The following is an 18,999-nucleotide window of genomic DNA, read 5'->3' as shown; positions in this document are numbered from 1 at the left end:
ATTTCATGTGTTTTGATGGTACATTTTGTACCTGCATGTATACTTTTCCATTAGTTAAACGTTAAAAGACCTATTGTAAAGTACTACCAAAAGGACAGATCTATAGAATGTAAGTCAGATTGCAGTTAGAAAACAGACCTTGATGTCGATCTCGGAGTACATCTTACGTAGGTCATGCATGACACAGTCCAGGTACAGTTCTCCTGTACCTAAGATCACGTGTTCTCCCGATTCCTCCACCTGAAACACACAGGGATGTTTGAATCAATATTTTATCCAGGGAGGGACTATTCGGCTTTTCAAGTCAATCTGCACTTTAAAATGTATAATTATAATGTAGTACACATTTTTCTCTTTTTTTCCACCCAATTTAATCGTTATGCAAAATTAACCATTGCATTTTTGTGTTGGCCCTGCTGTTGTATCCCACTGACTCATCTTCCAGTGAGGAGCCCCAGCTGGGAGGATATAGCGCCTCTGTCTTACTCAAATTCCCTCCTCTGGCCAACTGTGTTATCATAAAACCACAGCCAAGCTGGATTCACTACAGTGGATTCAAACCCCTAGACTCCGCAACGGAGGACAGGTAGGTACTTTACCCATGTGCCACTGCCGGAAAACACAGCAAGTCCGTTTTTACCTTGGTGGTGAGAGAAGGGTAGCTCTTGTTGACCTTTCTCAATCCATCCAACATCTTGGGTAATTCTGATGGGTTAACAGGCTCCACAGCAATCTTGATGACCGATGCCGTGTTGAACTTGAGCGGCCTGAAGATCTGGGCCTATAACGACGACAAAAAGAAGAGAAAAAACATTTTCACACACTGAGACATAGCTCTACTAGGGTTATGGCATGTTAAAAGAACATAATGGTAACTTTGTCTTACATCATCATTCCCTCTGGGTTCTGTGATGGTGGCTGTCTTTACAATGGGCTGGTCACAGCCCTCAATGAGAACCCAGTTACCAGCAGGCACTCTGTTTACTTCAATTTGGTATCTGAAGAGTGAATAAAGAACATATAGATAGATAAACAACATATTAGGTAGGTAGATACAGTGTTATATATATCCACCATGATGTACAGTATCTCAAATAAAGCACAGAAAGGCCATTGCCAACATCAACTTTAAAGACGCACGACTTGACGGATGTACTGTACCTGGCCACGTTGATCCAGAGGCGCCCCAACGTGCAAACCTGGGAATCCTCCTCATCTTCCAGGGTGTAGTTCTCTCCCAGCACCTTGACAGGTTGACCTGCCTGAATGGTCCCACTCAGAACCCGGCCGAAGGCATGAAACTGGACCCCGTCCTCCGTGCTATACATCTTAGTGGTGTGACACATCAGAGGGCCCTGGTGGGGAGGCGGTGACACACATGAAGAAAAGAAAACATTTGGTACAGGAAGATCTAAGTCACAGGAAAGCTGTGACACTCAGGATTGACAGACAAGAGGAATTAAATGGAGCTCGGAACACTGCAATCAATGTTGTTCATTGCCGCATATTTGCCTTTTCAGCTGTTCATTCATAAAAAGACAATTAAAGTCGCCTGCTGGCTTAAAATTTCTAGATTAAATTTGCAGGATTAAGCTATCGAATTCCACTAGGAACTGATTCTATCCATTAGCATCTAGCTGGTGTATCAGACTCCTTCCAGCATATAAACCGGAGGCTCTTGTCTCCACTCCATCACACTCACATCAGGGTCACATTCTGCCATGGCCTCCCCCAGGTCTGAGTCCAAGCCTCCTACGTAGCTGTGCTCTATCTTGGTCCTGGCACCCTCTTGAGGTGAAGGAATGTGCTGAATACACATGTCCACGAAGCCTGCGGGGCAGAGTTTCAAGCTCTGGTTCACATTTGGTTCACGTTTTGTCACATTTACAAAACCACAAGATTACAAAACCACAAATCTGGGATGTGTTGAGTAAGTCATTATAATTGTATGGTAGAGCAGTGGTTCTCAACCTTTGTAGGCCGTAAGCACCCAAAATAAATCACATTTGAACTGGGGACCCCAATCCTGACAAGCACTTTGTATTGTAGGCATTACAATTGGTTTGAATCGGTTCCACAGATATTGTTAAAAAATACTGATCTGCAAGCCCACAACGCCTTGCAATACGAGGCATTGTGAGCTTGTAGATCAGCTATCATTGCCTCATTATTTGACATACCGGTAGTTGGTTGTTTGAGCAGTTAGGCACAGCTCAAAAACAAGCCAGAATTTTTGGCCAGAGATGTGCTTTACTTTAGCTCTTCCTACAACTAATTGAGATTGCTAAACAGCTAAATACTGACAAGATGATAGTTTTTTCCTTTCTGATAGCAATAGAACAGACAAATCAAGGTCAAGATCAATGTTAAATGATGAGACATTACCGGTGAACTCTCCAAAGAAGCGGTTACAGACGAGCCGCAGTAGAGGTCTAATGTTGAGCTTCAGCTCCTCTTTGGTTAGGTGAATGCCCAGCTCATCCAGAACCCTGGGGAGAGATGTGTCCACATCGCCCACCACCTGTACGCAAAACAGGCCAAAAGGAAGGTTGAGTCATTGAGGTTGTGAATTCTAACCTACTTCTAGGTGTCATAGAAATCTGTGTGACACCTGAGCATATTAGCATGCATGCAATGATATTATGCAACCTGGGAGAGGATCTTGTAGAGGGGTTCCAGGACAAATTCCACAAAGCTGCGCTGGGAGTTACTGTTTGGGGCTTTCTTAGTGAACTTGCGCCTAAACAGGGATGTAGAAAGTATTAATGAAAATAAAGAAGAAAACGTGGATTGATGAAGAGACGATGACTTTAATGCCAGGCAGTCAGATCAGAAAATTATGTTGGTAAACTCAGAACCAGCAACTCACGTCTTGGGGTTAAAGTAAATGTCCCCCCAGAGTCTCTTGGCAAACTCGTTGTACATTATGTCACCTACAAAACCAGAGAATTTTATTTTAGACCATACCCATTTTTTCATTGACTGCTGCAAATGTCCATAACACTAAGTTCCTAATGCAGAAGATGGGGTAGACTGCACCAAGTGTTTATGCGAGTTTGTATGTGTGGATGAAATTAGTTCCCTCACCATAGGTGTCAGAGTAAATCTTTGCGAAGGAGCCCAGAGTGAAGCAAATGCTGTACTGGGAGCTGGCGAAGCAAACATTCCCCAGAAGAGGAGACACCACCAAGTTCTCATCTGTAGAGTAAGTACTGAGAGGAAACCAAATATGAATCACAATTTTGTAGCTGAGCAGGTTTGCACAAGGACATGGATTTGATGGTTACTCACTTGTCTTAGACATAACACACAAACAATACAATTAAAAATGTACATTAGCCATAACCCACAAACAATACAATAACAAATGTACAGTATTAAAGTGGTCTTATTAGGACGGTGGACTGAATGCGTCTAGAAATGAATTTACATAAATACACAGGTTGCGGTCTCATAGTATTGCATTAATCTGTGCAGTCGAGGCATGCCGGCTGCCGCTCAAATATAATTACAGTAGATGGCTTGCCATTCAAAAATATGGGACAAAGATGAATTAATAACTCGAGTAATTCAGTTCAAAGCAATTCAAATAAATTTGTTTAATTATCAAAGTTTCAACCACACAGGCTTTTGTCAATCTTCCTTCCTTGAACAAATGCCATTAATATGCAACTAGACTTTTACGCAGGGGTTTGTTTGCAGTCCTTACCTGAGCAAGCCATTGACCTCATCCACAATGTGCCGTAGTTTATAATATGCATCTGTGGGGGGCAGTTTCAGTTCCACAATGAGCCGGTCGACCTTGTTGATGCAGATGGTGATGGCCAACCGCTCCTGAACCGCATGTTTGATCAACCGTTCTGTGTTCAGCATCACCTTGACAAAACAGAAATACACATGGGTAGGGATGTTGAAAAATGTTGAAAATCGACTCGATTATCGACTCATGCCTCCCGCGACTCAAAACGTATGAGTCGTAAAAAATTTTTTATTTGTATTATTATTTTTTTGTAATGTAAAAGGTTATAAACGTTGCTGTTTGAAATGTTTTCCAAATGGGAGAGGTACGTGTTTGTGCTGTTGCGCCTGTCAGTGCGTCACATGCAAGTTAACTTTGAGCAGAGGGCTGTGGACCCCATCGTCCAAGGGGGTGTGTGTGTGTGTGTGGTGGGGGGTGGTATCTTAGCAACACTGAATGATCTGTCCCATTGGTCGTGTGCTCGTATCATGAGCCAATGGCTGCAGCTCTGAGCTTCCCAGACCCAGGTTCACATCTCATCTACACATGCCGTAAAGTGAGCCACAGGTCTGCTCTGTTCTGAGCGGTGAGCGCTCTTCTCTTCTCGTGAAGAAAGCAGGACAGAGTTGTCAAATAAATCGCGCCGTCATTCATACTGTATTTATTCTCCGACCCGACATTAAAATACGGAACAACGTGCGTCCCGTATCAGTTCATTACGCGGCTCGTGACAGGCTGCAGACACTTGAGAGTTGGGACTACTAGCCGATAGCGCCGCTGCTCCTTCAGTTTTGTTGTTTACAAAATAAAGTTTATTTTTTATTATTGGGATTTGATCATTGATGCAAATTCTAAACATATGGATGCAGCTGCAGAAGTTGTGTTGCTTAAAGGAATGCATAGTTGCATTCTCCTCAACTGCTGCGCAGCAACAACAAAAATATATAAAAATAATGAAAAAAAGAAGAGGAAAAAAGTTGTTCGACACGTCGATTTTTGGCCTCGATTCGTCGATTGGCCAAATATGAGTCGTTTGGCATCCCTACACATGGGTTATTTGCGAATGCAGTTATGGCAAAACAGCAGAAGGCAGAAACACGGAAATGTAAGCATGTAAGAAAGGTGGAAAAAACAAGACTCACCCCTTCTGCTGCGTCAATGAAGAGAACGATGCCATCTGAGATTCGGATTCCAGACGTGACCTCATCTGAAAAGTTCACATGGCCTGCAAATGCAAGTTTAAAATGAGAAGAATGCGCACAACATGCCTTCTAAATCCTAAGAGTTTTCTGAAAAACACATACCGTATATGTCAATGACACCCAAAATGACATAAATGTTTTGGTAGGGAAAAAATAAAGATAATACAACTAAAGCTCAGACCAGCATACAGCACCTGGTGTATCCATGATGTTGAACAGGTAAGATTTCCCTCTAGAGTCAGGCAGCACCATTGTAACGGGGGTACTTTTGATACCAACCCCCCTCTATGGAAAGACATAAATGTAAGAATCAATATAATGGGCCACTCTGTCTTTTAAGAATCGAATCCTCCAAAAGAACAACACTAAAGCTGTTTTAAGTGTCATTATATAGGCAATAGTCATAGTCAATAGCCATATCTATGCAGTGGACCAAAATGGAAATAAGCTCTCAAGCTGTATCATGTTTTCTTTCTTTTGACAGTATGTACAAATATATTTAGCATTTATATGCATTTTTGTCAATAAAGATGTCAACCAATCAAGCAACAACAGCACTTTTCCATCACAATAAATGACTTGGTTTACATGGGTGTGCTTGGAGTCAGACAATTGCTTCACACTAATTATCAGTGGGAAAGCTACTAACCTCTTGTTCTGTGAAGAGAATATCTGTATACCGGAGCTGAAAAATGAGACAAAAATCTGTCAAAACAACATCTACAGTGATTAAGAAAAAAGTTGAAGAACCATTGTCCCACATGCTTAAATGTCAGTGGGACATAACAGGAAATCAATGTGAAATAAACTGAAGCAGGGGATGGAGATGTGGTTGAGCCAGTACTCACATCCACATCATCTCTCTTCCGAATTTCTGGGTGGGTTTGCTCAATCAGGCAGTCCACGAAACATGTCTGAATGGAAGAAATACATTAATTAGGTCATCAGTATCTCATAAGCATATATTCCTAAAATAGAAAGATTATAATAATTTATTAGTCACTGATTAAACAAAAAAACTTAAATTGCACCTATATGGAGCATTGTAATGGCCATTACAGTATGTTTATCAAACTGTCCTAAACATTAAAAAGGTAGTGAATCACTGGACTCTAACCTTCCCATGATGGAGGTGTCCACACAGAGTGACGTTACGTATCAGCTCTGGGCTGTCCATCAGATCTGCAAGGAATCTAAAAGAGGGAGCAGAAGAGAAGGAAGCAGACTATGAACAGATAATCATGCAACATATAAGCAATGCTGTAATTGTAAAATTAATTAATGCCATTCTGCATGATCTCATGGGTCTTTGGACATATTGCATTACTTACTCCATGTCATAAACAGTGGCAGGAAGTTCCTGTTCCATCAAGGTGAACTGCTTATTCTTCACAGGTTTGATAATGGGCTCTAAAACAAAGAAAAGTGTCAGCGTCTACACCACAGTACAATACAGTACAATACCTCTGTCAGTAGGGTTGGGATCCAGAACCGGATCCAACATTGCGGAACCGGAATCGGTTCCATCACATTTGGAGCCGTTTCCGGAACCTTCTATCACACAATTACAATATTGGTGGTTTTCAAACTATCATTTCAAGGACCACCATACCTCTATGAGCATATAAATGGAACCAAATGGACCCGTAACTCTTAGAGTTACAGACCTTTATGTCTCAGTGTTGCAGATCTCTAAAGGTCTATTTGGAACATAAGAATCGGACCATTAGTCATTAGGGAATCACTAATGAACCGGAATGGTTAAAATCCTAAAGGATGTGCAATTAAATTCAGGGCTAACCAATAAAACTAACAGGCAACAGACATGTTGGTAAGTCTCATTGATCAACATGCACTGACTATGAGATATTACTATTTATGTGTCTGTATTAATCTGTATGAACTTAATGCATTATTACCACCATGTTACGATTGAATCGGTGTGTAAGAAAACAAAGCAAAGAATCTATTTCCATCACCGTTTAAGTAGAAGGATTCTACTTTTGTTTTTCACTTCTGTTATTATGAATGTTCTTCAGTACTGTAGTACCACCTGGTATGGATGTTTGTCTGCAGCCTTAATCACAACTGCTGCAACAATTTGTTCAGTTCAAAGATTGTTGGACAACCACTTCAGAGGCTCTATACATCCACGTATGATAACAGCATCCTAAGGTTAGCAAGGAATATCACCTCTAATACTAGCCATGTTTTGTATGGCGAGTATAGGAAGGACAGGAAGGAGATATGGTGTTTCAGCATACAATAAGGTCAGACCGAAGAGGTCGACTTTGAGGCTTAGGATTTTAGCCAGGACTAGACTGAGCTGTGGACATTGCTCTCTGCCCTTATGTTTCTATGTATGTAATTGTATTTTCTTTTTTGTCCTGTCTGTGTTACTGTTAAGTCAAATGTGTGTATATGTGTTGCATACAAGGCTGCTGGGTCGCAAGACAAATTTCAGTGCAAACTGACAATAAAGTACTATATCACTATCATATCACTGTTACGTGCTTCACTTTGCTAGACTTGGTTTTAGTGGTTCACCTGTGAGGGGTTGGGTATCTTCCTCTTGAACGATTGTTTCCACCTCCGGCCCATAAACCTCTTCTGCCGTGGGATAATATTTCTTATCCTCGTGCAGGACCACCTCCATTCCTGGCACATTATCATCATCAGCATCGGCAGGTTCGTCGTCATCATCGTCATCAGCCTCAACACGGAGAACGAATGACACATGTCAGACAGTGTAACAATAATTTGCATTAACTGAGAGAAACAACACGTCGAGGAGCATGAGAGAGACGGCATGTCGAGGTGCATGACGTGACGAGACCCAGCCCTTGTCTTTAACTCTGTTCAACAGACAATATGGACTTTAGAATGTAATAATTACAACTGCATGCCGATCAGATCAACATATCCACCTGGGTGACAGCAGACTGCTGGGCGAGCGCTGGTGCCTTGCCATGGGGGGTAAGATCTTAATTTTCGGGCCTGTTGAGAACTTTAGATTTATTCCACTAATAACTTTGGGGCAGGCACGTCTAGAGTTTAAATGGACATCAGTCAAAAGGGAGACATCGAAGAGGAAGGATGGATGGGGAAGGATCAACATATGGAATGTCAGAACAGGTCAGTAGGTTTGAGGTTTAAGGTCAGATGTAGAGTTGATGGCCAATATTGATGACATCAGGGATCTCCATATATGGGCTTAATATTGATCTCCATCCCTGATGATGTCACGTGCTCCAGCCCTGATGGAGCACCGCTAGGTGTGCCGTCATGCCCATTTCAGCATGGCTGGCTAGCCTATTTCAATCAATTGCTTGGTCAGAAGAACCTGTAGTAATATAAATATTTCATTCCACTTTTGTCTTTTTTCCTCCTTTTTTGGGGCGCCTCCTCTGTGTACCACCAGAGGGGGGCTCAAGCACCACTAGTGGTATTAGTACCAGTGGTTGGGAACCTCTGGTCTAGGACTTTGCAAAAGTAAATTTAGTAGGATAACGCATATCGGGATACATATAGTATCGTGGCCTCTATCGTGATGCGTATCGATCGTGAGGTTGTTGGCAATACCCAGCCCTACGACGTACACAGTATTATTATTTGAAGAATACCTCGTCAACATCTCGATCTTCAGCCTCAAGATCATCGTCATCATCAGAGTCCAACTCTGGACCAATGTAGTTTCCAAACTCATCATACAGATCAGTCTCCATCTTGTAGAGAGCTGAAAGGATGGGGGAAAGTTACATCATGGTCTATTATTGTGGGAATTAATGTTGGGAGGACTGTTTGGTAAGTCTTAATCCTGACAACAAAGCAGTGCTAACACACACACACACACACACACACACACACACGGAGAGACGGCTCGCACCAAGCCGTGGATATACACGGCTTAGGATATCCGTGGGATATGTCATTTGACCAAAAACAACAAAACTGGTTCTAAATGTTCTCCTTTGACAAACAACATTGATTCTAAATGTAAACATGAAATAAACATGGGGCGAGATTTACATTTTACATTATAACCACAATGGAAACAACTAGCCCTCAGGGCTTTTTGTGTTACCCTTTTAACACCATTTGTATAATCGTAACGCTGTACCTTTTTGCAAACTGTTAATAAATATTCACACACACACACACACACACACTGGATTGAAAATGGAAGCCCCTGATGTAAACAAGTCTTTTTCTGGTTTTATCCTCGTAGCAGATTTTGTATTTAGTAATTACCTGCACTTTCGTTGAACTGTACCCATTCCACAAACTATAACTATACTAATACAATTTCCAATCAATCAAAAAACACACACACACACACACACACACACACACACACAGTCAGACACTATGCTATGCTATATGCTATGTAAGTCTTTAGCATTTTAAGAGATTAATTAGCGCAGGCGCAACCAACATTTAATTTGACACGTTTTCCGGCGATTGCAGTTCAAATGGACCAGTTCACGGAGGACATGTGTTGCGTGAACTACATCAACTGTGTACAAAATAAACACATTGGTTCCTCCTCAAGCTGCTTCTCAAATGAATGAGCCTTCACGGCGACGTTCAGGTTGCGTTGTTGTTAACTCAACATGAACATTACAGTCAGATCAGAATATTTGATCACAGCACAATTAATGTGAAAAATACACTCACCTACTGTACTTTCGCAAAAATAGTTAGCCAAATGTGGAGATGGAAGTTAGTTAAGTATTTATTTAAATAACACCGAACAATTCCCCCGCCGCCATGCGTGTGAACAACACTTCCGGTGTTTTGTTTTCTTCTTGATTTTAATTTTATTTCGCAACGGTTAACGTCGGATGTCATAGTCCATTATCGCCCCCTACTGCGTTGGCATGTGCACTATGCTAGACAAAACGTCTGGGTTTCTGAGGCTATTCTGACATAAAATCAAACAAAATCATTCAAGGTTGAAGAAAGCACATAACTATATATATATTTATTTTTTTAATGTGTAAAACTAAATACTTTATCCAGGCAGCTTAATTTCACCCTTTCCTATAGCTCAGCTCAGGCCAGAGGTAGGCAACTTTAGGTATGGTATGGGTGCCAACATTGACACATGGTGTCGGTGATGAATACTGCACTGACACCCACATCATGGCATAAGTGTGAGATAAATCATTTTTCTTAGTATGTAGTCAATTAAATTAAGTCTCCTCACATCTGTAGGCCTAAATTACGAAGAACAAAGAACAAGATTCCTTTACAGGATCTCCTCAGTCACTGGTCAGCAAAAACACCTTGAAGACCTTAACAGGAGCCCTCGTACAAGGTTTCTTTGACTATGCATCCACCTCTTGGTACCACAGCACCTCAAAGGCCCTGAAAACAAGGCTCCAGACCTCCCAAAACAAACTGGTCAGGCTCCTACTTGGCCTCACCCCCCGAACCCACCTCACCCCTGCCCATTTTGACAGGCTGGGATGGCTTAGGGTCGACGACAGAGTACAGCATCTTGCAATGGGTCTGGTCCACAAGATTCGATACACCACCAAGATACCCATGTACCTGTCTAAATACTTCCTTAATGTAAACGAAGTCCACACCCACAACACCAGAGGGAGTGCAACAAACCATGTACAACCCAGATTCGGCACAAACAAGGGACTAAATTATTTTCGCTCCTATGCCACCAAAATGTGGAACGCCCTACCAACAGTCATTAAGACATGTGAATCCATTGACTCCTTCAAAACCGCTCTCAAAGGGCACCTACGGATGGCTGCAATTCGAAACTGGCCTCTGTAAAATCTGAATCCCCCCCCCACCCCATTTCCCCTCACTGTGTATCTTTTCCCTTTTTGCTGATGAATTCCTGTTCTGTTCTTTAGCTACATAGAAGTGTCTATTTGTATGTCTCTAAATGTTTTGATGAATTGAACAATGTGGACCCTGTTGTAAACAAGTGTAATGCTTAATTGGGTCGTCCACTCACAGTTAACAGTCTTTGTATTGAGTTTGTGCTTGTGTAAATTCTACAAACTGTTAATAAATATTTCAATCAATCAATCAAAAACGTCCTGCATAAGCATAATTCTACAAACATTCAAACTCAGAACACTGACTGGGGAGGGAGACTGTGAGATAGGTGGGTTATTGCTCTGGGTAATGATCAGCACATATTTCAAAAGAAGAAGAAGAAAAAAAGTTGTTGCCGTTATGTATATGTAAGTTGGAAATTGTATTATTTACAATTATGTGGTGTGACAATTAAATTTGACATTGCACACATTGAATTATGTGAATTTGTCTGCACGACTTAAAAGTAGTATTTATTGCAAATAAATCAACATCAAATCAGCACATAATCACGTATTTATTGAAAAACCTCAGAAGCAGATCAAATGTTTCAGACGTTTTGACCCACAGCCAAAGAGGGGTCAGATCAACATGAAATGAATTCTGTACTGGCCTTATATGGAGCATGTCTACAGGGTTTGATGAGGTCAGATCAACATTATGGAATGTCTAGGAAGGACAGGTGGGGAGGGATCCACATATGGAATGTCAGGGTCAGCTCCATATATGGAGATCTAAGGGTTTGAGGTTTGAGGTCAGATGTAAAGTTGCTGGCCGGTTCAGGTTTTCATAGTAAATGCGACCTACAGTCGCAATAATCATGGAATGGAGCTATATAGGCCTACGCCCCAAAACAATTAATACAATGTGTAAATAATAATGTATGTTGAGGCCGGGGCCCACGGCGTGGTGGTCCAGGCTGTCAGCCTCACAGCAAGTCACGGGTTCGAATCCTGATCCTGATGACCTTTGCTGTGTGTCACTCCTTATCTCTCTCCCCATTTCAGTCTACTGTCCTATCAATAAGGACCCCCCCCCCCCCCCCCCATAAAACTGTGTTAATTTTAAAACTGGAGTGTAAAACGCATGCTGTCTCTGAGGCTACTGGAGGGTGGTTAGTATTACAGGATCTTTGCCAATTAAGGCGTGGTTTGGACTTTCTGAAAAATCGGCCATTCATTTTTCCCATAGAGATTTACAAAAATATTTATATGAATTAATCCAGGATCCTGGTTAATCATGACCATAACACCTTTGATTCTGCATGTGAAGAAAGAAAAATCAAAACCACTAAACAAAGGGTATTTATTAAATGTAGGCTATAGTATTCTACCTATAGTGGCTAAAAATAATTGATATATTCTTGTATTCCTTTATGGGAAAAATTTATGGCCGATTTTCCAGTGGGTCCAGAAAACCACACCCACTGCTATGCTGCTCCATCGCAAGACGGTGTCGACTACACCAATCGTCAATCAAACCTTTTCTTGAGTAAATGTGAGCCTTTACTGTACAATGTTACTTTTGACAGTAGGGAAATTAATTTGATGTTTCAGGGAATGTGGACTGCATTGATTGGCAGGTTTAGGCTTACAGTAAGGCAGTATATATTATACATGTTTTACATATGTTTTATTATTAGTATCACTGATACTTATCATTTTTGCCGATACTGTATCAGCAATAATGATAACGTTTGATAATGAATTCACACAGACATTTGTTTTCAGTTGATGGCTTTATTCCTGCTGGTGATAGTCATTTTTTTGTAGGACGCACCTACAAGTAAATACACAACCGAGACTGATAAACAATTAACAGACAAACATACATAATTAACATACAAATGTTTTCTAAAAATAATTTTATATAATTTATATAATAACCTCTGATAAATGCCTATATAAATCTGTTAACTGTCACTTGGCCACCAGATGGCACTATTACCCTAATTTGCACTGCCAATTTTCAATTTGAATAAAAAGTGCAATTAAAATGAAATTAATTTCTTATTGAACCTATAGTAGTGTTTTTTCATTGTCATTATCCATCAGAATAAGAAAGAAGCTGTTTGTCAACAAATTAAAGCATTACTAACAAGGGTTACTGGCCTCATTAAGACCTTGATAAATAAAACAATGAGGGTAGGGTAATAAAGACTACATTAACACTGATATATAAGTTAACCCTGATATATAATCACATAAAATCACTATAATTAATTGTGTGGATAATTTATCCACATAATTTAATATAATAGGCTGCCCATTGCGAATACAGAAACTATAGTAAAATACGCACATCACTTCGTGGAGGTGCTGGGTTCAAAAAGTGACATAGGAATAGAGAAGGGAACCCGCACACTCATAGCTCCAAAAGGTATATTTCATTGAAGGCTCTGTTTGACCAGATGAAGAGCCTTGGCTCGAAACGTCGTCAATAAAATATACCTTTTGGAGCATATGAATGTGCGGGTTCCCTTCTCTTTTCCTGCCCATTGTGAATGACATGGTTCTATGTATTCCATTAACAGCAACGGATATTTGTAATAATTAACTGAGGTCATGTTTTTATTGAGCTCTGGAGCGAACTCTGGACCAAAACGTGATGCTGGCCTGAGGCACATGCAGGAGGTCAGGGACGACGACGAGAAAACACACTGATATTTGTTCACAGAGCTGACATCCTGAGATTATATCTTGGAATGTGTGTGTGAAGTGTCAGTGTACCTAATATTAGCCCCATGCCTCTTCCTCCTCCTACCAATCCTGTGTGTGTGTGTGTGGTAAATGGTGCATTTATATAGTGCTTTTATCCAAAGCGCTTTACATAGTTTACATTCACCCATTCACACACACATTCATACACCGATGGCGGAGGAAACCATGCAAGGCAGCAACCTGCACATTGGGGGTTCAGAGTCTTGCTCAAGGACATTTCACACTAACTCTGGGGGAGCCCGGGATCGAACAGGTTCCCATCCGGCTGTTCTACCGGCCACTCTACCTCTGAGCCACTGCTGCCCACGTGTGTGTGTGTGTGTGTGTGTGTGTGTGTGTGTGAGTGTGAGAGATTGCTTGCGTGTGTGTGTGTGTGTGTGTGTGTGTGTGTGTGTGTGTGTGTGTGTGTGAGATTGCTTGTGTGTGTGTGTGTGTGTGTGTGTGTGTGTGTGTGTGTGTGTGTGTGTGTGTGTGTGTGTGTTTGTGTGTGCATGCGTGCATGTGTGTATGTGTGTGAGACCGTGTGTGTGTGTTTAATTCTACTCTGCCACCAGCTTCCTAAGCCGCTGCACCACCTCCTCTGCACTGGCCCACGGCACCGTGACGGCTTTGAACTCCCCAGGCGCGGCCTCGTGGATCTCGGTGATGTGGCGGTGCATGGGGAAGTCTCGCCGTGGGAACACCACATCCTTTGGCCCCAAGATGAGGGCGGGGCAGAAATCGTTGGCGCCGTCACCCATATAGAACACCCTCTGGTATGGGCGGCCACGCTCCTGCGCCCTGCGGGTGACATAGTCCCTGACGATCACCTGCTTGCACATGTTCTCCGGGCACCGCTGGCAGCCGTGGGTGTGGAAGGGACGGAGGACCAGGCGTCCGTCCTTGTTGAACGTGGACGGGTTGGCGAAGATCCTGTGAAAGAGCTGACGGGCGCCCACGCGGCGGAGCCACGACTCAATGAAGAAGGTGTTGGCGTCCGACACCAGCACGATCTCAAAGTCCTGCGGGGGGCGTGTGCGGAGGAACTGGAAGAGGGTCAACATGCCAGGGGTCGCGGGGATCTTCTCCATGACGTTGCGGATGTCATTCTCGGTCACACCCTGCTCTGCCAGGTAGGCGAGCACACGCTGCATGTACTCATTGTAGCGGCCAGGCTGGTAGGTGTCCTTCAGCCAGGCGGGAAGGTGCCCCCCTGGGGAGGCTTGCACCACAACGTCATCGCTGGTCTCGTCCACGATGGTCTCGTCAAAGTCAAAGAAGATGAGGAAGCGCTTGTCATTGGGGATCTGTGATGAATGATGGGAGGCCATGTTTGTGGTGCGTCTGGATCGCAGTGGCGCCTCCTCGCCTGATGGAACAGAACAGCAGTTGAAGAAAGACTCCCCCATGATTGACTGTTATGTCACACCTCTTACTGGTGCTAAGAGGCATCAAAACTCTTGACAACTGTCCAGCATCCCACACAAGACAAGGCTACCAAGCAAGGTGGCTTTCTGGGAAGTGTATTAATGTACAAATAGATAGAAAGGGGGAAAAGAAACAGAATATAGGAAAAGATTGGAGATGAAAAACAGACAAAATTACTGTTACAATTATGATAGAAATTTGAACAAATCAAATAACAAAAAGACAATTCTAGAAACAGACAAATGAAGCCCCAGCCACCACAAAAGTAAGAACATTTACTTATGTACTGCATAAGGAGAAGAGACTGGAGCAGCACGGACATTTAGAGCCTTTTATTAGGTGCTAAAGTATACAAAGAGAACGACTAACGTTTCGACCTTGCGGTCTTCATCAGAGTCATGACCGCGAGGTCGAAACGTTAGTCGTTCTCTTTGTATACTTAGCACCTAATAAATAAAAGGCTGTTTCAGGCTTGAGGCACGTTGGTAGACTCCCTTTGTTCATTTACTTATGTACATTTGTATGCACTTTTATTGAATATTTCATTTTTTAGAATACTTTGCACTTATACCACAACATCTCACAATTCAAACATTATACATTTACTCCACTACGATTATTTGACAGCTTTAGTTGCTATAGTTACTTTGCAGATTAAAATGAATACAAAACATAAATTAACAGATGCATTAAGCATTATTATAGGCTACAAGTTAAATTAATTAACACATTAATGCATTAGTCTGCCTACTATGATTAGTTCTATAGTATTTCTACATTGTGGCATTGTTACTTTTACTTAAGTACTACTGCAATCTGAGGAGTACTTCCACCACGCCATCAGTGCCAGCCAGCCACCGCACGTCATTTGAGAGAGAAAATGGAAATGGAATCAATATGCACCAATCTCCTTAAATACACCCATGAGAATTGTGAGCAATGTTGTGATTGGTGGGCTGTTTAATTGTGATAGTGGATAAGCAAACTGAATTAATTCCTTTAAAATCAATGAGGGTGGGAGTGGAAAAAAGGCAAGCTTTAAAAGATTAATTTATGATATAGGTTATTTACTCACATGGTGTCGCTAATTGCCGGAAAAAATAGCATAATCTTCAAACCAGCAACCCTTTAATATTGGATGATGCTTTTAGCATTCTTTCGTATAAATCTGTGCCACTGCTTTTTTGGAAACTGTTAATAAAGTAGGCTATTCAATTACAATAAATCATTCAATCACATATTTTCGACAAGCGACACCGAGGCAATAATGCACTCTGCATAAACCATAGGATATAGGCCTATTATAGATTATTACCTCAAATTTCTCGTATAGTAGGCCTACGTGTCAACGGATGGTGCCTGGTATGACTATGCCACGATCCTCCACATCACCCTAGGACTCCGAGTCCTAAACACACTGGAGCTGCAGTCAGTGCAAACCTGAAAAAGGTAAAACAGGAAAAAATAAATAAATAAGTCTACAAAAAAAAAAGAAAAAGTAAACCCAAATGCGGTGGACTACTTTGTAAAGTCATCATTCGACCCTTGAACATCCTTTGAATGTTGAACATCTGGCTTTGCTTGACAAAATCCAGCCTGTTATTGGTAATGACTTGATACATGACCAATAATAACAATAATACTAATATTAATAATACTAGTAATAATAATACTGCCTGCTCTGAGGCAACAGAGAGATAGAGAAAGAAAAACTTCACCAGTGCTGTAAGCGATGTCCCACGGGGGGTTCTCACTCAAGTTGTTGCTATCCCTTTACTTGCTCTCAGTCATTCTCCGGAGAACGAGCGTTTTCTGCGCACTTTATGGCCCGTGAAAACACCGGGAGCTTCTGACGTATGCATGTGTCACGACTCACGAATCCGCCCATGAAATCCTTGGAGGTCCGTATGTGATTCCATGTACTATATTTCTTCAACTAAAAGCGCTGTCACTTAAATGCGCTGCTGTCCCATCTCAGCCTCTCAGGGAAAGGCGACAGACAAGAGGAGGAGCTGTAATGATGGAGCGATTTGAGTAGCCGAGGTTCAGCTGGTTTCAGCTGGAGTAGAGCTATGCTGCCAGCTGCCTAGTGCCTACAGCAGCGAAAGACAGACAGGTTGGTTGTACTTGGCAGACTATACCCTATCCTATACTGTATAGCTAGAGCCCTAATGAAATTCACTATAAGATTCACTTCTCTAACTTATAGCAGAGCTACTGTATACTATCATGATGCAATGCAATCAGTAACAGAAGCTCTCCAAATATTTAGTGTCACTCTATTTTATACAACTCTACCTGGGGGGTGCACATGGTTTAAACACTGTGGAAGGCTTAAGGCTATAGTTAACCTGTCCTACACTATGGTAATTTCCTTTTTGTGGGTAAATATTTGAAAATGTAGTTTTTGATCTCTGCCAGGCTGGAACAGCCATTCCAACTGTTCTGTAAATGCAAATCTCTAACTAGAAAAGTGTGCTCGGTCTCCGCCAAGCCGGGTTGCCTAGACAGGGGCTGCAAACTTTGATCATAGTATAGTCACTTGGAATGATATCTGAAACATCAAACTCGTACATCTTGATCACTTAACCCCAGAAAGAATGTGTACCAATTTGTGAGTTTTGCACAAACTCTGTAGGAGTAGCAGCAAAAAGAGTTTAGCAGAAAACACACTATGGCAGAAAATGTAATCTGGCACAAACAGGACGAATACCAACAAAGTCGCCCTTTACCAACTCGTGCCGGGCGTACATCCGGCGGTACTGCTCAGCCTGGTATTCCTAAAGTAACCTAAGTAAATTATGCTTAAACAGTTAACTTTGGATGCCAATCTCATCCAATCAGGATGGGACATGAAATCCAGATCCGTGTTGATCACGTGACTACAGTATATAGATATGCTAATCTTCAATAATTTGCAGGATGTTTGGACAAAATCTAACTAGGTGGCAAACTTGTCGTGTACATTTCCATTCTATTCTTTGACCAGCTTGCAGCTGGTAAAAATGTCAGCCTCAATGGTGGCACTATAAAATGCAGAAGTGAAAGATCTGGGGCAGAGGCCTCTAGGCAGTGTACATGCAAAGTTTCACAGTCCAACATGAATCGGCCTGTGACATCCCAGCAGGGCAGGAATGTCATGGAGGCCATGAAGGCCATGGCCATCGTTGCCCCTCAGTTTGGTCTTGTGCCCCTCAAAGAAATTAAGTAAAGAATTCCACAAATCATGAATATGGTCTGATCTGCCCAAATTTTGATTCGGGGGCCTCTAAACAATGCAGAGCCAAAAGCGAATTCGATGACACCCATAGGGTGCACTGCACATATGGTAAATATATGACTGCACCATCCACCATCCAATCGTACCCAAATTGGAAGAGCATGATGAGGGACCTTCACTTTCACTTCTGCCCAGGGCCGCCACCCACCCACCACAAACATGAACCGTCCATCTTCCTTGTATCCTGGTGGCTGCACCCATTCAATTCAATTCAATTTTATTATAGTGTCAATTCACAACAAGTTGTCTCAAGACAATTTACAACCAATCCACCCAGAGCAAGCAATATTGCGACAATGGTAACGAAAATCTCCCCTTTAGGAAGAAACGTCAGGCAGAACCCAACTCTAGGGTGGGCGGCGGTGGGGGGGGGGGGGAGAGGGGGAATAGGAAGAAAGAATAGAAGAGATAGACAGGTGGGCTCCGTGGAGGGGTCTGGTCCATGACTGACACAGCCCTGGGTAGGAAACCTGGGCTGAATGAGAACTGCTCTCAAAGTGCTCACACTTTTGTAGTTACCATTTGCTGCCTGCAAATCCAGACGAACACACACACACACACACACACACACACACAATGTTAGATGTTGGTTCCTACAGAACACTGATTGAACACAAGACCCTTCATGTACATTGCTCCCAATGACATGCTCAGCAACGTGCAGTTCAAAGCATGCATGTCGCATGTACCTTCTTATCTGCTTGCTCGACCAGACACGACCTCCTCCCTCCTCGCAGCATGGTTTAATGACTAACAGCTGGGGTGGTGTACTATTTTCGAAAGCCAAATGGGAATGTATATGTA

The 18,999-nt window shown here is 42.2% G+C and overlaps 2 protein-coding genes across 4 annotated transcripts in view; both read right to left on the bottom strand.

The window, feature by feature from the left end:
• Window positions 1–9,748, bottom strand: part of eftud2 (elongation factor Tu GTP binding domain containing 2) — a 70,268-nt gene extending 60,520 nt beyond the window's left edge. For both annotated transcript variants that reach the window (XR_014570127.1, XM_083779699.1), the window contains exons 1-19: window positions 9,619–9,748; window positions 8,565–8,677; window positions 7,489–7,654; window positions 6,273–6,351; window positions 6,059–6,134; window positions 5,790–5,855; window positions 5,591–5,626; window positions 5,136–5,226; window positions 4,882–4,964; window positions 3,710–3,876; window positions 3,088–3,212; window positions 2,870–2,933; window positions 2,650–2,740; window positions 2,386–2,521; window positions 1,703–1,830; window positions 1,162–1,355; window positions 887–998; window positions 641–781; window positions 139–240 (exon numbers count right to left, since the gene is read on the bottom strand). Coding sequence is in view for 1 of the 2 variants with exons in the window: in XM_083779699.1 (XP_083635825.1) it covers window positions 139–240; window positions 641–781; window positions 887–998; window positions 1,162–1,355; window positions 1,703–1,830; window positions 2,386–2,521; window positions 2,650–2,740; window positions 2,870–2,933; window positions 3,088–3,212; window positions 3,710–3,876; window positions 4,882–4,964; window positions 5,136–5,226; window positions 5,591–5,626; window positions 5,790–5,855; window positions 6,059–6,134; window positions 6,273–6,351; window positions 7,489–7,654; window positions 8,565–8,666 (1,959 nt within the window). In the remaining variant the exon portion in view is untranslated. The remainder of the gene's footprint in view (window positions 1–138; window positions 241–640; window positions 782–886; window positions 999–1,161; window positions 1,356–1,702; window positions 1,831–2,385; window positions 2,522–2,649; window positions 2,741–2,869; window positions 2,934–3,087; window positions 3,213–3,709; window positions 3,877–4,881; window positions 4,965–5,135; window positions 5,227–5,590; window positions 5,627–5,789; window positions 5,856–6,058; window positions 6,135–6,272; window positions 6,352–7,488; window positions 7,655–8,564; window positions 8,678–9,618) is intronic.
• Window positions 9,749–11,809: 2,061 nt separating this feature from the next.
• Window positions 11,810–16,794, bottom strand: phospho1 (phosphoethanolamine/phosphocholine phosphatase 1). Of its 2 annotated transcripts, XM_083780314.1 has the most exons (3): window positions 16,634–16,794; window positions 16,231–16,355; window positions 11,811–14,856 (listed from the first exon to the last, which is right to left on the bottom strand). In XM_083780314.1, exon 3 carries the CDS (start codon window positions 14,816–14,818, stop codon window positions 14,048–14,050), a length of 771 nt encoding a protein of 256 aa, XP_083636440.1. In that variant the 5' UTR covers window positions 14,819–14,856; window positions 16,231–16,355; window positions 16,634–16,794; the 3' UTR covers window positions 11,811–14,047. The 2 variants fall into 2 exon arrangements, with proteins under 2 accessions (XP_083636439.1, XP_083636440.1); XM_083780313.1 differs by lacking the exons at window positions 16,231–16,355; window positions 16,634–16,794 and having other exon boundaries at window positions 11,810–15,032.
• Window positions 16,795–18,999: the final 2,205 nt, after the last annotated feature.

The sequence above is a fragment of the Protomyctophum parallelum genome, assembly GCF_964188405.1.
Source record: "Protomyctophum parallelum genome assembly, chromosome: 13".
In the NCBI taxonomy this organism is placed as follows: Eukaryota; Metazoa; Chordata; class Actinopteri; order Myctophiformes; family Myctophidae; genus Protomyctophum; species Protomyctophum parallelum.
The sequence above is the reverse complement of the archived record's forward strand: the minus strand, read 5'-3'. Positions and strand labels throughout refer to the sequence as shown.

What these genes read in the sequence shown, in the direction of transcription:
- phospho1 (XM_083780313.1), bottom strand. Translation starts at nt 14,896, where the DNA reads ATGGGGGAGTCTTTCTTCAACTGCTGTTCTGTTCCATCAGGCGAGGAG.